This window comes from Capra hircus, chromosome 2 (assembly GCF_001704415.2).
Source record: "Capra hircus breed San Clemente chromosome 2, ASM170441v1, whole genome shotgun sequence".
In the NCBI taxonomy this organism is placed as follows: domain Eukaryota; kingdom Metazoa; phylum Chordata; class Mammalia; order Artiodactyla; family Bovidae; genus Capra; species Capra hircus.
The window spans coordinates 59,567,118-59,586,606 of record NC_030809.1 but is presented as its reverse complement, the minus strand read 5'-3'; the positions used below and the strand labels follow the sequence as shown (position 1 = coordinate 59,586,606).

Below are 19,489 nucleotides of genomic sequence, written 5' to 3'. Positions count from 1 at the left end.
CAAGCCCAGGGATGAGCTATACTCAGGGGAGATACTAATTAGAGGCCAATGGGGCTCCCAGAGGTGGGAGATGGCAGGGAGAGCTGTGTCATAAAGGATGAAAGTGGTCACCCTATTGATACTTATGACCAGATGGTTGTAATCTGCAGCCCTGGAGTTTGCAGAGCGTTCCCCAATATTGCCCTTTTTCATAGAATCTGTTTATATATCACCACCATCTGTACATCAAGTAAACATGATGACTTTGTGAACCTCATCCTCTGCTTCGATTAAGCTGTCATTAATGCCTGTGTGTTAGCTAAGATAATGTTGAGAAAATCCCACTGGTGAGGGCAAACAAATATTAGTAGATAGCCACAGGGCCATGGCTGTCTCCACAAGCTGTCTGACAGAGCCCATAGTTCAAGTTTCAGAAGACAAGCATATGATGAGACACTCCACTTTATGTGAACTGAGAAATGCCATTGCTTTAGCTTCAAGATATCAAGCAGAGGTTGGGAATATTTACTAAAGGAGTGATCTTGTGGGCCTCCATAGCTTTTTCAGGTCTCAGTAATAATGGCAGAAATATTTTATTTCTTAGCTTACTCTACATTCTTCAGCTTGCTCAAAGGGGAAACAGGGAACTAGATTTGTCTAATAGGGAAATAATCTCATAGTCAAAACTATTGTCATTTTCTTTAGTCTTTCGTGTTTTATACTTTAATAATTCTCTCATACTTTGCCTCCACCTGTTACTCAATGCATTTTCCTGTGTCTGATGCACAATGAGGCCAAACAATACCAAGATGTTGGAGTCTGGAGCAGAGAAAGTTTTACTGTAGGCCCAAGCAAGGAGAACAGGTGGCTCGTGTCCCACAAAGCTTCAAACTCCTGGAAAGATTTCAGCAAACCATTTTTTTTTAAGGCCAAGTGAAGGAGGGGTGTGGTTGGTTGTTACTAACTTCTTGGTGTTGGAATCCATTGCTTTTGCAGCTAGCCACATAGGCCAGGTCATGATGTTCCTGTAAACCTCCACCAGCACAGTTGTTATTCTCTGTGCTACAATTTTTTATCTCTGTGAATGGAAAGGTATCATGGCTTAAACGACAGAACCTTGAGACTAGACCATCCTGTATATTTCGGGCTATAGGCAATATTCTTAACTCAAGTAAAAGCAATAGAATTAAATGGTTAAAGTAAAAGAAGCAGATCTAGTATGGAGTCAGATTTGTTCTTCCCTATTACACAGTTTAATTCAGGAAGCTTTTGTAGCGTCTGTGCTCTGTTGGTACTGTACTCGATTCTGAAGATGGAGGGCTGCTGCTGCCGCTAAGTTGCTTCAGTCATGTCCGACTCTGTGCGACCCCATAGATGGCAGCCCACCAGGCTCCCCCATCCCTGGGATTCTCCAGGCAAGAACACTGGAGTGGGTTGACATTTCCTTCAATGCATTAAGTGAAAAGTGAAAGTGAAGTTGCTCAGTCATATCTGACTGTTCACGACCCCACGGATTGCAGCCTACCAGGCTCCTCCATCCATGGGTTTTTCCAGGCAAGAGTACTGGAGAGGGTTGCCATTTCCTTATCCAGAGGATGGAGGGATTGGCCTCCAAAAGCTCATAGGTGCTGTTGAAAGGGACAGTATAGAGCAGTGATAATGCAATAGGACAGATGCTTCTAGGGCACAGTAGGAGCGTAAGAGAAGAGGGACCAGGAAGGCTGAGAAAGTGAAGGCTTCCTAGAGGCAAGGAAAACAGCTTGATTTTGAAGAATGAATGAATTTCATTAAACAAATAAGGAAGGGAAGGATGTGCCAATGAGAGGAGAGAAATAGGAGAAGATCTGGATGTCTAAGACTCCACAGGTGGCTTAGTCACAGATACAAAGAAGCACAGGCAAAATATGAAGCTTAATTTTGGTCAGGGATGCCAAAGTTTGACTGTCTCCTAAAGGTGACAGGGAGGAGCTCCTCCTCCTGATAGGGAGGAGCTGTATCTGGCTATGGAGCTGACCTTCATTTTTATCGTGTAGACTTTGGAACGAAGCATTCAAGTCTATTCTAGAGACACTGTATCTTCACCATCAACTATGAACACATCACAGTTTTTATCTGACTCCAGTGTATGTCAAACCCAGCTGTTCTCCTTCCAGATACTGACCAAAGGTTCTGAGGATCCAGGTTATCTTAACATATGAGCTAGCCTTTCACAACTAGGAAAGGTTTAAACTATGATTTATTGTCCAGGTGCCAGGAGGGCCCAGCTTCTGACACTTGGCAGTGGAGATTCAGCTAGTCTGACACTCAATCAATCAAGTAACGTTTGGAGAGGGCAGGATGTTGCTCTGTTGATACCAAGGGGAATACTAAATCGCCATGCAGAATCTGACCCACAGGAACTTTGAATATCATCAAGGAGATAATACTTACAGAGATGGATTGTTAATTAATGGTACAAGGCAGTAAATAATATGAACTAAATGAATAGATCAGACAGTGGATATTTTTAGAATCCATAAAGGAGAAATCTCTAAGTACAGATCTGGCCTAGGAAAACTTGCTTTTTTCATTTCCCGGTGTATTAACTTACTGTTTCAACCATTCAGTTCTTTTTATGCATCCTGTGCTATGCTGCTGCTACTGCTGCTGGTGCTAAGTTGCTTCAGTCCTGTCTGCCTCTGTGCTAGGTTACTGCAATAGGAAGTTAAAAAAAAAGAAAAAAAAGCTTCCTGCTCCTAGAGTTAAAGAAAAGAAGTACTAAGACAAAAACTGGGCATTAGAGGATAGTGAGGCAATTTGAATAGTCAGAGAGCTGGGAGAATAGCACACAGGTGAGGTGGAGGGTGGAGGAAAAGCACCAGTTAGCTTAGTGCATTCATTAGGAGCATAATGAATACACTAGTCCAGCTAGAGTAAGAAATTTGTGTAGGCATACTGAGAAATAAGATGGCAAAGACAGATGGGGGCCTGATTACAGAGACGTTAAACATCAAGATAAGTATTTGACTTTCATTCTCTGGGCTCTGTTGACACGCTGGAGGGATTTTTGCTGTAAGTTTTAATAATAACCTTGCTCTTCCAATAGTTCAATCTAGCAAGTTGTCTTGTACCAGAAAGAGATCAGGGGCTGGGAGAAAGAGGGAACCCATCAGAAAGATTCCCAGCTCCCTAATAGGGGATGGAATCACAGTTGTAGAGGAAATTTGAAGAAATATGTGAATTTAATTCACCATATGAAGGAAAGGGTTAATAGAATTTGATAACTGATGGATAAATGGTATTCAAGAAAAAGAGGACAGACAACCTAAATTGTGGCATAATAGTGCTAATAATTAGAATATGCTCTTTTATGATGTGATTGACATTTTAAGACTGCCTTATTCAATTATTTAGATATTTCCCACTTTGTTCTCTCTAAAACTGAAATTACCTTTGAATTGTTAAGTAAAGGTTGGTATGAAAGGATACAGAAAAACATCTGAATTGAGTTTTCTGGGGAAGATAAAGCCTAGAAACTTCTAAGTCAAGCCAGGCAGTTGTGTCTCTGTAGATGAAGAAGGAGTTGAGAGAGATTAAGAAATCTGTGTAGATTGTTAGAAATTATAAGTGGCAGGGCCTTGAGCAAGGGGTCACAGGTGAATAAATGCAGTGGGGAGATCTGTAATAGGTTATTTCCAGGATTGGAAATAAAGTCTTCAGGACTGTGCTCTGGCCTGGACTGTAGCTCTGTGTATCCCACTGTGACTGTACGGCTGATGGTTAGAGATGCTGGGACAGACACCTGACTTCAGAGGTTCTGTCTTCAACCCATAAAGAGAGACCCTGAAATCAGATGAAGGCTGAAATGCAAAGACCTGTTAGGAACTGGACTGAGAATGGGAGAAGAAAAGGGAGTGAAACAGATAGAAATCAAGTGCTTGCTTTCTGAGACTCTGCAACCTCAAGTTATTCCTTGAAACCAGTGATTCTCAACCAAGGAAAATTTTCCAGTCCCATCCACCCTGACCTCCCATTCTCACATTTTCATGCAGGGGACTTTTGGTAGTGTCTGGTGATGATTTTGTGTGTGTGTGTGTGTGTGTGTGTGTGTGTGTGTGTGTGTTTTAAAGCACAAACCTAAGTTTATAGTCTTTCAGCATGGCCAAATATTGTGCTAAGTATATTCTCTGGTGGCTCAGACAGTAAAGAATCTGCCTGCAATACAGGAGACATGGGGGTTTAATCCCTGGGTCAGGAGGGTCCCCTGGAGAAGGGAATGGCTACCTACCCACTCCAGTATTCTTGCCTGGAGAGTTCCATGGACAGAAGATCCTGCAGGTGGGCTATAGTCTATGGGGTCGAAAAGAGTTAGACACAACTGAGCTACTAACACACAAGAATATTCATATACATTTATCATTTTATTTTTGTAAAACTCTGAGGTTGGTGGTGTTATTCTTTTTTTTCCCTTTATTCATTTTTAATTGCAGTATAGGTAATTTAAAACGTGTTGTTAATTTTAGGTATATAGCAAAGTTACATGTAGGATACTTACACACACACACACACACACACACACACACATATATATATATATATTCTTTTTCAGATTGTCCTCCATTATAGGTTATTGCAGGATATTGAATATAGTTCCCTGTGTCTGCTATATAGCAGGTGCTTGTTGGTTGTCTTTTTATATATCATAGTGTATATGTGCTAATCCATATCTCCTAGAGGAAAACATAGGCAGAACATTTTTTGACATAAATTGCAGTAATGTTTTTGGATCCATCTCCTAGAGTGATGAAAATAAATGCAAAAATAAACAAATGGGACCTAATTAAACTTAAAAGCTTTTGTACAGCAGAGGAAACCATAAACAAAATGAAAAGACAACCTACAGAATGGGAGAAAATATTTGTGACTGAGAAGGGGTTAATTTCTAAAATATACAACAGCTTATATAACTCCATGTCTGAGGATATTTTTGGTGCTGGGGATGGGGGCATCCCGGGAGTCAGGGATGCTGCTAAACATCCTATAGGAAAGCATAGTAGAGGACAGCACACCCTCAACAAAGAATTATCCAGTCCCAGATTTGAGAAATTCTACTCCCTCCCAAGGCAAAACCTTACTGCTAAAAAAAAAAAAAAAAAAAAAGATTCAGGCTGTCAGAATACTTCTTAGCCACCTTGAGTCTCAGTCTTAATAAGTGTGAACTATAAATTGTTATGAAGGTCTCATTATAAAAAAGTATTAAAAACACACACAAGATGCTTGGTAATTATATTTATCTAGAAAAATAAAATCAAAGTAGAAAAGGTCCAAGGTCAGATCTAAGTGAACATTTTGAGAAACAAAAGTTGAATTGTACCTTAATTCAATAGAAACTTGAAGTTCCATGAAAGGACAGAACTGAAGTTTGAACTCAGTCTTGTCAAAGGGAAGGTTGACTTGTGAGAACAGAAGTGGTGCAGTTACTTAGGAAACATTGAAACAGTTCCTCAAAAGGTTACATATGGAGATACCATATATGACTCAGCAATCCTGGTCCTAGGTGCACACCTAAGAGAATTAAAGACCTAAGTCCACAGAGAAATCTGTGCAGGAATGTTCATAGCGGCATTATTCATAATATCAGCAAAGTGCAAGTGACCCAAACGTCCATCACCTGGCAAAAGGATGAACAAAATGTGGTCTGTCCACACAATGGAACAACATTCAGCCATAGAGGTAGACAGATAGACTGATACAGATAGATGGATACAAGCTGCTACCTACAATGAACCCTGAAAACATTATGTGAAGCAAAAGAAGCCAGTACAAAAGGGAACATAACGTATTATTTCATTTATAGGAAATCTCTGCAAGCAAGTCCATAGAGACAGAAAGCAGATTATTGGTTGGCACAGCTGGAGGTGGGAGATTCAGGTGATTGGAGACTGATATCTAAGGTTACAGCATTTCTTTGGGGGCTCCAAACATTTTAAAATTGATTGTAATGGTAGCCTAACTCTGTGACTATACTAAAAATCACTGAACTGTACTTTTTACACAGACAGATTGTACAGTCTGTGAGTTTTATCTCAATAAAGCTGTTTCAAAAATATAACTAAATAAAAGCAAAGTTAAATTCCACAGCAGAAAATAGAGGTAGAGGTAATTGGCCATCAGAATGATTCCTGGAGCAATACAGGGTTCGCTTTGGAGTGCGGAGAGCAGAAAGCACTCAGTCTGGGTGCCCGACCCCTGTGTTTGAATTCTGGGTCTGCCCGCACAGTAGCCGTATGACCCTGGACAGCCTCTCCAATTTTGTTTTAGCTTGTGTAACATGCGGGCCCTAAAACTTGGCCTCTGGGAATATTGTGCAAATTCAGTTCAGTCAGTTCAGTTCAGTTGCTCAGTCGTGTCCAACTCTTTGCAACCTCATGAACCACAGCACGCCAGGCCTCCTTGTCCATCACCAACTCCCGGAGTTCACTCAAACTCACGTCCATCGAATCAGTGATGCCATCCAGCCATCTCATCCTCTGTCGTCCCCTTTTCCTCCTGCCCCCAATTCCTCCCAGCATCAGGGTCTTTTCCAGTGAATCAACTCTTCACATGAGGTTGCCGAAGTACTGGAGTTTCAGCTTTAGCATCATTCCTTCCAAAGAACACCCAGGCCTGATCTCCTTTAGAATGGACTAGGAATTACATATTCAAAGTGCCTGGTTCATTGTAGATATTCAGTACTGGTACTGTGTATTATTAGCTGTTTTTACAATTGGGCCGTGTTTCATATTTCTTCTGCAAGTTCGGTTGCAAGGATGGAAAGCGTCTATTTTTATATTTTTTTATGAAGAAAACATTCTAAACCTCTTTAACCCTCTCTGTGAGAGACCTTTTATACCATTGCCTTAGGCTGGATTCTGGAACTAGGAAGCAGTTACTTTAAATAATGAAGGGGTGGTGGGGGGGTGTGGAAAGGGAAGTGGAAAAGAATGAAAACATTTCCTATCCTTTATCTCAGCCTAAACAGTTTGATAGTATTAAAAATAATTACAAATGTTGCACATGTTTTTTAGAAACTTCACAAATTCTAGGACTTTACATAAGAAAAAAGAATCTATGATTCTCTCATTCAAGCTAGTTCCAGTGTTTTCTCTTTGTTGTCATTTTTAACAAAATGGGAGCAATACCCTACATACTATATTTCACTTACTAGGATATCACTACCACTCTTAGAATTATGATTTTAATGACTACATTATATTTATCTTATTATTATTAATGGTAGTGAAACTTTCATTTACAATAGTGACAAAGAAGGTGAAATACTTTGGACTTAATTTGACAAGAGATGTGCAAAACCATACAAGAAAAATGTTAAAACACTTATGAAAGGCACTGAATAATACTTGGACAAATGTACAAATATATCCCATTCTTGAATGGATAACAGCATTATAAAGATATTTCTCCCTTAGTTATACATTTAATATAATCTTTGTAGTAACATAGCAGTTTATTTTATGGCATTAGATGCATTATACTAAAATTCATATAGAAAAGCAAACATTCAGGGTTGTACTCTGTATTATCAAATACAATACATCTGATTTACCTAAATTATTGCTGTTGGAAATATTAGCAGATGTGAGTTTTCGCTATCATAAATGATATTATAAGCAATGTCATGAACTCTTCACCATAAACCGTGATTGCAGTTTTGTTATTATTTTAGGATTGATTCTTTGAAAGAAAATTCGTGGAAATGAGGTATTATATTTTTAGGGTTTTTGATACTTGTTGGTATACTGCCTTCTAGAAAGAATGTATCAACCTTTGAAATTGCCTGATTCCTCTATATCCACTAAAATAAAGTGTGTGTATATATATATATATATATATATATATATATATAAAAACTATTCTTTGCCAGTCTGGAAGATGACAAATATTATTTAATATCACTTTAAAGTTCAGAAGTTTTATGTTTGTTATCATCCAACAATCATTGCAGAACCCAAGCCCTATCTTTTAAGCCTCAGCTTTTAAATCACCCCAAAGTGGCCCTAAAAACCCTTTTCTTCTGTGCCCAGAGGAATTTCCCCAAGGAGGTGCTTCTCCTCAAGGGTAATGCTTTCCTGTCCCCTTCATTGAAAATTTCTATTTTTTTCAGATCTGCTTTTCTCAGAGAGGTTTTTGGAGGAAAGTAACCTGATAGAATTGATTTTCCCTAATTTGTGAATAATTAATAACACTTAAACCTGTACCTTTAATAGACTGTTCTTAAAAAATAAATCTGAAGAGGCTCCAGAGGTGTTATTTTGTATCCATTAACAGAAGGATGGGGACAGAGAGCCCAGGGAGAAGCAGATATTCAGAGAGAGGTCTGCCACTTCACTCGCCTTGGAATCTGTGCCCAGGTCAGCTCTTCAGAGCTGGTCTTGTTTTTCTTAGCTTCTTTCTTTCCTCTTTTGAAACCTCTCATGGATTACTTCTCAACCCGGGCTGCACAATTGAATGTCTGGGGATCTTTGAAACTTCCAAGGCCTGTGACCACCCCATAAGTCTGCCTTAATTAACGTGGTGTGGGGTCCAGGGACCTGTCTTTTCAAAAGCTCCCTAGGTGATCCCTTTGTGTGATCAGCAGCAAGAACTACTGTTCACATAATTTTCTTCGAAGAGCTAAGATTTCACACAGGCTCCCCCTGCAGGGACTAGGGACATTGTAGGAGAAGATCAAAAGAGATCAAATCAAAAGGGAAAGCAGACCAGAAAGAAAAAAAAGAAAGAAAAGAAAAAGAAAACATCTCACCAACCAAGCAATCCCTTATTGTAACCTGAAGCTTTTAAAGACAGATAGTGACATGGGGAAGGGTGGGGACCCCAAGCCAGAACATGCAAGCTACAGCCCCAGCCCCAGCTCCCGTCCTGCCTCCATACTGAACACACCTCTTCCTCAGACCAGTGTCTTCTGTACAGCGACCTGATGATGTGTCTGTAATTAGATGGCACACTCCCCCTGACCTCTGTCTGTATCTTCTTTCTACTGTGTCCCTAATGTTTAGCTGGGTGGTTAGAGGATACTTTTTGGTGGCTCAGATGGTACAGAATCTGCCTGCAGTGAGGGAGATCCCTGGAGAAGGGAATGGCTGCCATACCAGTATTCTTGCCTGGAGTATTCCATGGACAGAGGAGCCTGGCGGGCTACAGTCTGTGGGGTCTCAAAGAGTCAGACATGACAGAGCGACTTTAATTTTTTTTCACTTTAGGGGCTATTTTCACCCTATCTGTTGAGCTAGTTACTGACTCCCTTCTAGCCTAGTCTATGGTTTACCTGAAATGAAATCTCATCTGTAATGCAGACGTATTTAAATTGGTATGCAAATGGCTGTAAAAGGAGTAAAGACCCACCACTGGCTATGCTGCCCAATGCCCCTGACAGAAGTCAAATATTCAGCACCAGGAAACACCTGACAGACCCTCTGCCTCATTAGCAGAATTCCTGTTGCTGGAGCCCACTGGCCTTTTGGGGAGAAGTAGGGCCTCCAAGCTGAGCAGCTTCTGTGTTCTCCTCTCCACCCGAGGCAAATGTTCAGGGCTGCAGTTATCACTGGCTGGGAGGGAGCTGGCCCTTACATCTGGGTTATTCGGAACAGATGGAGCACAGCTGCCCCTGTGTATCACAGCTGGGCTTCCAGCCTGGTGCGGTGCTTTCCTGGGGGCTGCGTCTATGGCCATTGGATGGCTCAGGGGCAGGGGCTCTTTAGTAGCCTTTCTAAGAAGCCCTGCAGACCTCTAGTCTGATTTTCAGTGCTTTCTCCCCAGCTGGTTTCTCAGGGACTGTCCCAGTAGGCACTATAAAGACTGAGCTCCAGAAATAGCTCCTTTCTGTCCCTTCCTCTCCATTTTTACAGATGCTACTTTGCCTGAGACCCCCATCATTCAGGGGCCTGTGCACATGTCAGGCCTCCCCCGACCCCTCCGCCCCGTTCTGCTTCCGTCCTTGCTCCTCCTTGTTCCCTCTATCGGCCACCAGAGTCTTTAAATGTGTGCCTCCAGCCAGGTCATCCCCATGCTGATGTTGTTCTTGTTTAGTCGCTAAGTTGTATCTGATTATTTTATAACCCCATGGACTGTAGCCTGCTAGGCTTCTCTGTCCGTGGGATTTCCTAGGCAAGAACACTGGAGTGGGTTGCCATTTCCTTCTCCAGGGGACTCTTCTCAGCGCAGGGATTGAACCCTCATCTCCTGCACTGGCAGATGGATTCTTTATCACTGAGCCACCAGATTCTAGATCAGTGATTTCTTTCCTGGCTGCACGTTAGAATCATTCAAGGGACTTTTAAAAAATGCAGATGCCCAAGGTCCCTTGCCCAAGGGATAGAATCTTGGGTAAAGTGCCCTCCAGAATTCTTTGTCCCAGGATAATGGTGAAACACTTCCTTAGCCTGGTACATGGGGCCCCTGGGTGACCAGACCCTCTTCCCATATAGCTTCCTGTTGTCCTGTACTACGTTTCATTCCAGACCTTAGGCTCTCTGGCCCCTGGAACTCTTTAGAAATGAGAAACTCTTACTCAGTTTTCACAGCTTCCTAAAATTGTCACCACTTTTTCTGTGAAGTGTTTTTGAGACCCTTATGTTGAGTTAGGTCTTTCTTCTGTATCTTTGTACTACTGATTCACCCAGTATTACAAGCGAGGCTGCTGTCTGCTTGCTTCGCTAAGCCACTAGCCTGCAATTCTCCAAGGACAGTATTTTAGGCCTCTTTGCCTAAGTCTCTTCCATCTATCTGTGGATTATCCCAGATGAAGTGACTATCCACTCTCCCAAACACAGGGGCAGGTGAGAGGCATGTGTTTTATGGTTGCTGTTCTATTCTTTTGTTTTAGCAAACATTATTGTCTACTTTGTGACATGGACTGTCCTACAGGTCCTACTATATTAATGGATATAATTCTCCCAAGACCCCAGAAGTACAATCATTCTCCCTATTTTGCAGGGGAGGGAAACTGAGTCAATAAGGAAAGGCAGGTAACTTGGCACGTAGCAGGGCACAACACATGTCTGTTGAGTGAAGAAATGGGTGGCTCTCTGCTCTGGTTACAAACAAATCTTTGTGACCGGACTAGATATTAGGACTATGTTTCTTTCAGTGAACATTTTGCACAGACTGAACCCTAATAGATGATAAACATTTTGTAGGGGGGCTTCCCTGATGGATCAGAGGGTAAAAAATCTGCCTGCCAATGCAGGAGATGTGGGTACAATCCCTGGGTCAGGAAGATCCCCTCCAGAAATGGCAACCCACTCCAGTATTCTTGCTGAAGAATTCCATGGACAGAGGAGCCTGGTGGGCCACAGCCTATGGGGTTACAGAGTCGGACACAACCAAGCAAGTAACACTAACAATTTTGTAGGAAATAGTTGAAACCCTCGTGACTTAATTCCCAAGGCACTTTCCTCAACAAAGGAGGTTGGCAGTGCGGTGTAGTGTGAATCAAAGGCATCCAGGGCAAAAGGACAAGAGAGAAATATGCTATAAATAAACACCCACTATACTTACAACCTACATACCCTGGGAGCTTTCCTGCCTGATCTCAGTGGATCCCCTACCAATGATATAGAGTAAGAATTATATTTACAGGAGATAAAACCAGAGCTTGGAAAGGTAAGTGACTCGGCCAGTGTCATATAATTAGTTAAGGAAAAAAATTGGAATTAAACTGTTAGTCTGTTATGCCCCTTTAAGAGGAGGCTCCTCTGCCTGGTGTATCATTGGAATCTCTAGCTTTCCTCATTTACTTTTGCCTTTAAAAGCAGTTTTATTTTACTAAAAAATATATATTCCATGTTTAGAAAAATGTGAGAAAACTAAAATTGCCTATAATTCCACTACTCAGAGATTAAAAATCACTGGGAACATTTTGAATTTTTTTTTAAAATCTTTTGACTCTGAATATATATATCAATAAGTCAATAAATGTTTTCTATAGCTTTGTAGTATATGAAGAAGTGTTGTCCTGTTTTTCAAACCAAACATATTAGAAGTGGTTAAGCAACACCCTTTATTTTAGGCATAGATAAGTTTATTTTATAGCTTAGTACATTGTGAATATTTGCTCGAAGCTCCTCCCAAATTGTCATTTCTTCTCAGAGTCCCTTGGTGCTTGAGATGGAAGGCCCTTCTCTGCATTGTTGCCCTTTCCCTAATGGAAACTTTATAGCACAAAAGCTGTTACGATGTGCGGCACCCTCAGAGTCTTTGGCATTCCATCACCCCAACTTATTGTCCAAGTCAGGGGTTACCCTTTTCCCAAGTTACCAGCAGAACCAGCTGAGATCTAGGCAACTGAAGGCCTGTGGAAAACACCTTATAGGTTTTTAAGGCCTTATTTCCATTGTATTGATTAAAAGAAAGCTCTTGGGCAGAAACTTGTTAACTGTACTATTTATTTTATTGCAAGCATGCAGGCTAAATACTGAGGCTAGTTGTAAGGTATCTGATAATCTTCTTCCTAGGCTCTGAGACCTAGTGTGAAGGTATATTCTATGGTTCAGCTCCCATTTTAAAAAGAAAACAACAGAATTAAATGGTAAAAAGAAAATGATGACTCCTGGGAAGCTGCAAAATGAAGAGTGTCCACTCTAAGTATGTGCATGGACCACAGCAGGCGAGAGAACTTCCCTTATTCTTTGCAGACCTGCCCGAGTTAATCATCACTACGCTTGTCCTCCCTGTGTTTTTTGCAGGAAGGGACTTGAATGACGGCTTGTGGCATTCGGTTAGCATCAGTGCCAGAAGGAACCGCATCACTCTCACGCTGGATAACAATGCAGCATCCCCGGCTCAGGACACCAGCAGGATGCAGATTTATTCTGGAAATCGCTACTATTTTGGAGGTAAATTCCCCAGCTTTTGAGGTTGAAAAAAGGAGGTAGGGAGAATGCAGTGGGCACTTATTTCACTACAATGATTCTTTCTGTGCCAAATTGACCATTCTCCCAATACACACACACACACACACACACACACACACACACCACATCCCTATTCTCAAGCTCAAAATAATGAGAAGCAAACTTTTCACAGCTGTACAAATTATCTAGGTCAGTGCTGAGGGGAAAAAAAAATCTAGCTATAAGAGCTGTTGTTATGTAACACATCCAAAGGTGATTTTTTGTAGCCATGCCAAACTCTGTGATCATATCCCAGAGGAGAAACTCAGTTGAAAACTCGGAGAAAGTCTACTGAGAGTCAGCAGTACCTGAAAGAGAAAAAATTCAGATGGGAACGTACAACCAGTATCCTCAGCTTTCTCTGTCACTTCTCAGCTGATTTGCTTTCTTAATCCCCAACCCATCCCTTCCTCACATCCCTGGAGGCCATGCTCATGGAGGGGAGCTAGAGGGAAGACCTAGAAGGGCCATGAATTTATAGCTCCACAAAGAGCAGCCCCCTCCAATGCTAGGAAATTTGGCAGATATGAAAAGGCAAGGGCAATCTGGTAGGCAGGAGAAATATATAATTAGGCTTTATTTTTATAGCATGTGTGTATTTTTATTTAATTTTAAGGGTATTTTTCATTAAAAATATCCATCCCTACTTTGTCAATTGTTGGTATTATAGAAACAGTCTTTAACGAGTAATTAATCTCAGTAGCTGTCTGACCTTGGGTAACACACTCGTGGTTCCTGAACTTCCTTATCCAGACTGAGGGGAAACAAAGCAGAATTGCTGGGAGAGTTCAGTGAGGTAAAGGTTGAACCTACAACATCGTGCTTTCTACATTAGAATGGGCAGACTGGTTTCACCTTTTGTAAATACAGGCATCTGCTGGGACTGGTCTAAAGAGAAGTATCCTGTAAAAAGTACAGTCTCTGAAATAGAATTTGTAAATCACTTCTCTCATACCATTGACATGGGGTTATCTTTGAAATATGAAAGGGACTTTGCACAGAGGCAGTGTACACATCAGGGTGTCCTGGGAGGGAAGTTGACTGGAGTGATTCCTTTGTGGTTTGATTTTAGGACCCAGAGCCTCTGTCCTTCACTCCAAATCTCCATATGTGCCCAGATAACAAATTCCTTTAGAAAGGGAACATTTTCAACCTCTGTAAATGTTTTATGTGTCTTACATCATTTAATTCAGGCAATAACTTTATGAGGTAGAGAATTTTAGCTCCATTTTACAGATAGTAACACTGGTGTATGTGTGAGTAGTAGAAGCAGGATTTAACCCTAAATCTGAGTTCTCCGTGCCCCACTAGTGACAGCAGAGTGATGTACTCTAAAGACGGCAAAAGAAAGGTCTTGAGGGCCTCAAAGATAAATCTCACAGAATGTATAATTTTGCATCATATGTAATGTTTCATTGAAACAGAATAAAGCAATCTTATATTTATTTCTGGGGGAAATAACGTTGAATTAATTATGTGACTTAAGCATCCGAAATGCCTCAAAGGCAAAATAGCTCCCTTCCCCCAGTAGAAGTGTTTTTAGACGCGGGTCTTGTGAGACTCCAGGCTGAGGAGGGAAGATTTATCTGAGATCTGAACAGTGTTTAAACAAACGCCCCACACATAGACTGTAAACTTAAGGCAAGTGAAAAATGAGTTTGAGTAATAATCGTCAACTTACATAAATTCTCTCTACAGCTTCAATTAGAAGTTGTAGCATCTCTCTTCATTTTATAGTGTGCCTGTGAGCTGTTAACCAGCTGCTGGGCTTCAGCCCAGCAGTGACTGTCTATTAGAGATGGCTGAAATAATTCCCAATTATTTATGGGTTATTGCCATGTTTTCAAGCTTGCATTCCCATATGCTCTGAACCTATTAAAACCATTGGATGGAGTTTATAAAGAGCACAGGCACCCATGCACGTCTGTGACTCTATACCTGGCAATGCGAAGTAGTTATTCTCTGGTTGCAACTATGCTCACTTAGTGTGATGCATATTTTTAAAACAACACCCTTTATAAAGGTATGGCGTTAAACTTTCATATATGTGATTATAGCATTATAACTGTGCATTTAAACTGTTAGTTCCTCTAGCATTTGGGTTTGCTTTACACATCACTTCAAAATTCCAGTTACATTCCTGTATATACTTTTCTCAGGAACTAAGCCTGATAATGCTGACAATTAACCAGACAATTACTCTGCTACCGTTCTTACCCAAAGCATAATTTTCTTTGAATGTGTAATTCAGAATTTAATTGTTCATTTAAAAGTGTGTTTTTAAGACAGAACTGCAATTCCCAAGTAGTTATGATATGTTGCTTTCTTGGGCTGAGTGAAGTATACCACACAAAACAATAGCAAATGGCTTACAAATAGGGAAAAAAGAAATGAGAATGAGATAAATGCAATGGGATCAGTATCCCCTGTAACATACTTTGTTTTCTGTTCTATACAGTGATTAAGTATGCCCCATTTTGTACCAGTTTTGTCCCATCTCTGAGAATGCTATGATTTACAACAACAACAACAAAAATGTGTGTAATGCTGTGAATGAAAAAACATTGAAATAATTAGATCTTAAGGTCTTCTGTCAATAGGTCGCTAAAGTAATGACTGATCTTTTCAGTATTCTTCTTAATTTTTTTTTCTCTGTCCCACAGGGTGCCCTGACAATCTCACCGATTCCCAATGTTTAAATCCCATTAAGGCTTTCCAAGGCTGCATGAGGCTCATCTTTATTGATAACCAGCCCAAGGACCTCATTTCAGTTCAGCAAGGTTCCCTGGGGAATTTTAGTGATTTACACATTGATCTGTGTAGCATCAAAGACAGGTAATTATTGTCTCTTCTCCTCTGTTCTCCCACCCTGTTCCCATTCTCGCTGTTCTAAATATGAGTTTCTTTCACCAAAATTCAAATCCACTGACATCAGCCACATTAGATATAATTGAGTCGCCTAATGGAATATATTTCTGAAAGGATTTCAGGCCCAGGGAAAAATGTTTTAAATAAGTTGAGTTTCACTTGCAGTAAATGGGATATGCAAATTAAATCAAATACAAATTTGTGAAAGGATTAAAATTTTATGCATAAACAACATTTGATTACTTTGAAGTTAAGAGGGAAGTGAAAAGGAGGGAGGAATTGCAGTTAGGAATAGCATTGTGTGTCCGTTCACACAGACAGATGAAATCAAGCCCTCTGGGATTCCTGTAACAGAGGTTTTGACAGGGTCCAGTAGTTCGGTGACTCACTGGAAGTCTGATCCTTGCTGTTACCACCCCTAACCCACTGCTTCTTTTACCGGTGGAGATCAGACCCTGGACAGAGAACAGCACTTCTATTCCACAACTTAACACATTTAGCAACACTTTTTTCCCTCTTCATTTCTCCTGGGCTCTAGCTCCTCTTTTATTTGATGTTTCTGAATATGAGATTTTAAATAAGAGATTCAGAGACTCGTGGCAGGAAATGAAAGAGGAGGGGTTCTGAATTTTCAGCAAAGTTAAATATGTGGTCCATGTGTCCTCTCTAGCACTTTATCCCCTTCCTTCTGCCAGTGCTACTCACCCAGGTCAAGATGCCCTTTGCTGAATGAGTTAGCAATACGTGTTAAGTGTTTGCCTCTGTGTTGCTGCTATAGAGTCTCTGCTTATGTTTCAGGGAATTAATTAGACATCACCATAAAATGCTATCAATGTCCAAGAAGTATACCTTTATTTGTGAGATCTATGACAGTGTCGGAGAAGGCGATGGCACCCCACTCCAGTACTCTTGCCTGGAAAATCCCATGGATGGAGGAGCCTGGTGGGCTGCAGGCCATGGGGTCGCTAAGAGTCAGGCACGACTGAGTGACTTCACTTTCACTTTTCACTTTTCACTTTCATGCATTGGGGAAGGAAATGGCAACCCACTCCAGTGTTCTTGCCTGGAGAGTCCCAGGGACAGAGGAGCCTGGTGGGCTGCCTTCTATGGGGTCGCACAGAATCAGACACAACTGAAGCGACTTAGCAGCAGTAGCAGCAGCATGACAGCGGCAGCTGAAGTCAGGACAGCTTTCAGGAAGTGGTGTTGAGCTGAGTCTGACAAGATGGGCAGGCTTGGCTGAGGGGCGGAGGTGATGGTAACTCATAAGTTGGAAGGACGTGGCATGCAAGATGTCATAAAAATAGGGGGATCATGGTTTGCAAGCTTTTCGTCTACCCAAGATGCTTAGTTTTCATTTAAAAACCTCTAATATTGGGATGCATCTTATCTTTGAAGGTTTATAGTAGTTTAATTGGCTGTTTATTTTCCTTAGGAGGCCTTAAAATAATGTCATGTCTTACAGTGAATGTTGTCTTAGATTCCATAAAATATAGGTCATAGTGATAGAGCATATGATGTGAATATGGCTGGGGGTGTGTGTCAATTATAAAGAGCTTTGCGTGTGTTTGGCATTTAGCCTGATGCCCTAGGAAGACTCAGGAAGAAAGGCAGTCAGATCTGTTTGGTAAAAAGAGTATTCAGGAAAAGTGAGAAGGATGCATTGGAAAAGAACCAGCCAAGAGGCAGAGAGGTCACTGCTCCAGTCCAGGGGAACAATGATGAGAAATAGTAGGTGCCTGTACTGAGCATCACAGAAATCAGCTCTGCAGACCATAATCTCCTCTCATGCTCGGAATGACTGATAGAATTCAGTGGAACTTTATATGCATGTTTCTCTGTTAATACCACTCCACATGGAATTGTCAACAAATCACACAGACTCCCAGGCTCTTCTGCTTCATTTTTTTCCTATTTGGCCAGCTGGAAAAGTGGGTAATAAAATGCATGCTTCATTAGAATGTGCTAGTTTAGAGATCTCAGAATAAAAGATATCTCACAGAACGGTTGTCATTCCTATAGTCGTTATTAATGATAAGGGATTGGAGGGTATCCCACTTCATCAGACAGGACAGCCTTTTGCAAAGTGTAGATCGATGGAACATTTATCAATAGGGATCTCTTATGATTAGTTAATTTCTAACTGAGGGTACTTTCATTATTTTTGATTACATGGGACGCCATTGCCATCTACTTTGCATCATTACTTTTGTGTAATTGTAGACTGTATAATTGTATTACATACAATAGTGTTTTGGTTAATTGTATAATAAGGGATTGTGTTTAGTTTAGTGGGTAAGTGGGACATTTTTCTTGATTTACCAGACAGTCTCTCTAACAGAAGGGAAACTGGTAAAAGGCCTTGCTTAATTAATTATTTCTTGAACTTATATTTAACATTTGCTTGGAGAGGGGCCTCGGGTTAGAAAAACAGGTGGTTTCTGAGTTTTGCGTTTTATTTTTAACGTGCTAGTCGATGTGAACCTGATTTAAGGACAAGTGAGAAGGAAGTTGTGCCTTCAGGGAGCTTGCCACTTGAGGTGGGGGTGGGGTTTGTGGGGACACATGGGGGTAGAGAACAGTCTGGCTGTGTGTGGCTTTTTTCAGAAAAATTTAGTGAGGTTTAATGAAATTCAATGAATATTTTAAAACATTAGACACTTTAAATCTTTTTGATTAGAAATGTTAGTTTTCATTAACTATGATTCCCATTTTATCTTTTATTTATAACAGTGAGCTTTCACACTTCAGAAGAAAATTTTGTGAAAACACAACAAAAATAATTTTGATTTTTAAATTTCTTACCTTTACTTTAATATATCCTTTTGATGAAAATATATTCAAATGTCATGGAGAAGGAAATGGCAACCCACTCCAGTACTCTTATCTGAACAATGCCATATTCAGAGGAGCTTGGTGGGCTACAGTCCAAAAGGGTCACAAAGAGTTGAACAATGACTGAGCAAATAAGTACATATTCCAATGTCATACTTTGAGTACAGTTGTATTTTATTTTATTAAAAATATTTAATTTTATATTGGAATATGGTTGATTTACAACATTGTGTTAGTTTTAGGTGTATAGAAAAGTGATTCAGTTATACATATGCATAGATGGTTCTTTTTCTGAACCTTTTCCATTATAGGTTATCACAGAATATTGAGTATAGTATAGTATACAGTATATAGTATATAGTAGGTCATTGTTGGTTACCTGTTTTATATATAAAAGTATGTATGTGTTAGTCCCAAACTCCAAGTTTATCTCCCCTCCTCCCTCTTCCTTCTTTGGTAACCATAAGTTTGTTTTCTCTATATGTAAGAATTTGAGCAAACTCTGGGAGATAATGGAGTACAGAGGAGCCTGGTGTGCTAGAGTCCAGGGGATCACGAAGAGTCAGATATAACTTAGCCACTGAAAAGCAGCAAAGTCTGTTTCTACTTTGTAAATAAGTTCATTTGTATCCTATTTTAGACTCCACATAACAGTGATATCATATGATATTTTTCTTTCTCTCTGATTTACTCTACTTAGTATGATAATCTCTAGGTCCATCCGTGTTGCTGCAAATGGCATTATTTCATTCTTTTTTATGGCTGAAGTCTTGAGCATATGCTTGGAGAGTTCATTCTCAGGGACCAAAGGATTTAAGCCAACAATTTGCATTTCCATAATGGGCACTTTGCTGAAGCTTCTGGCCTTGAGGAAGAAA

The 19,489-nt window shown here is 40.5% G+C and overlaps 1 protein-coding gene across 1 annotated transcript in view; it reads left to right on the top strand.

Annotated features, from left to right (window-relative positions):
• The window catches only part of CNTNAP5 (contactin associated protein like 5), a 1,089,942-nt gene that overhangs the window by 593,011 nt on the left and 477,442 nt on the right, over positions 1-19,489 (top strand). The window contains exons 9-10 of the mRNA XM_018061606.1: positions 12,702-12,851; positions 15,572-15,743. Of these exons, the coding sequence (XP_017917095.1) occupies positions 12,702-12,851; positions 15,572-15,743 (322 nt within the window). The remainder of the gene's footprint in view (positions 1-12,701; positions 12,852-15,571; positions 15,744-19,489) is intronic.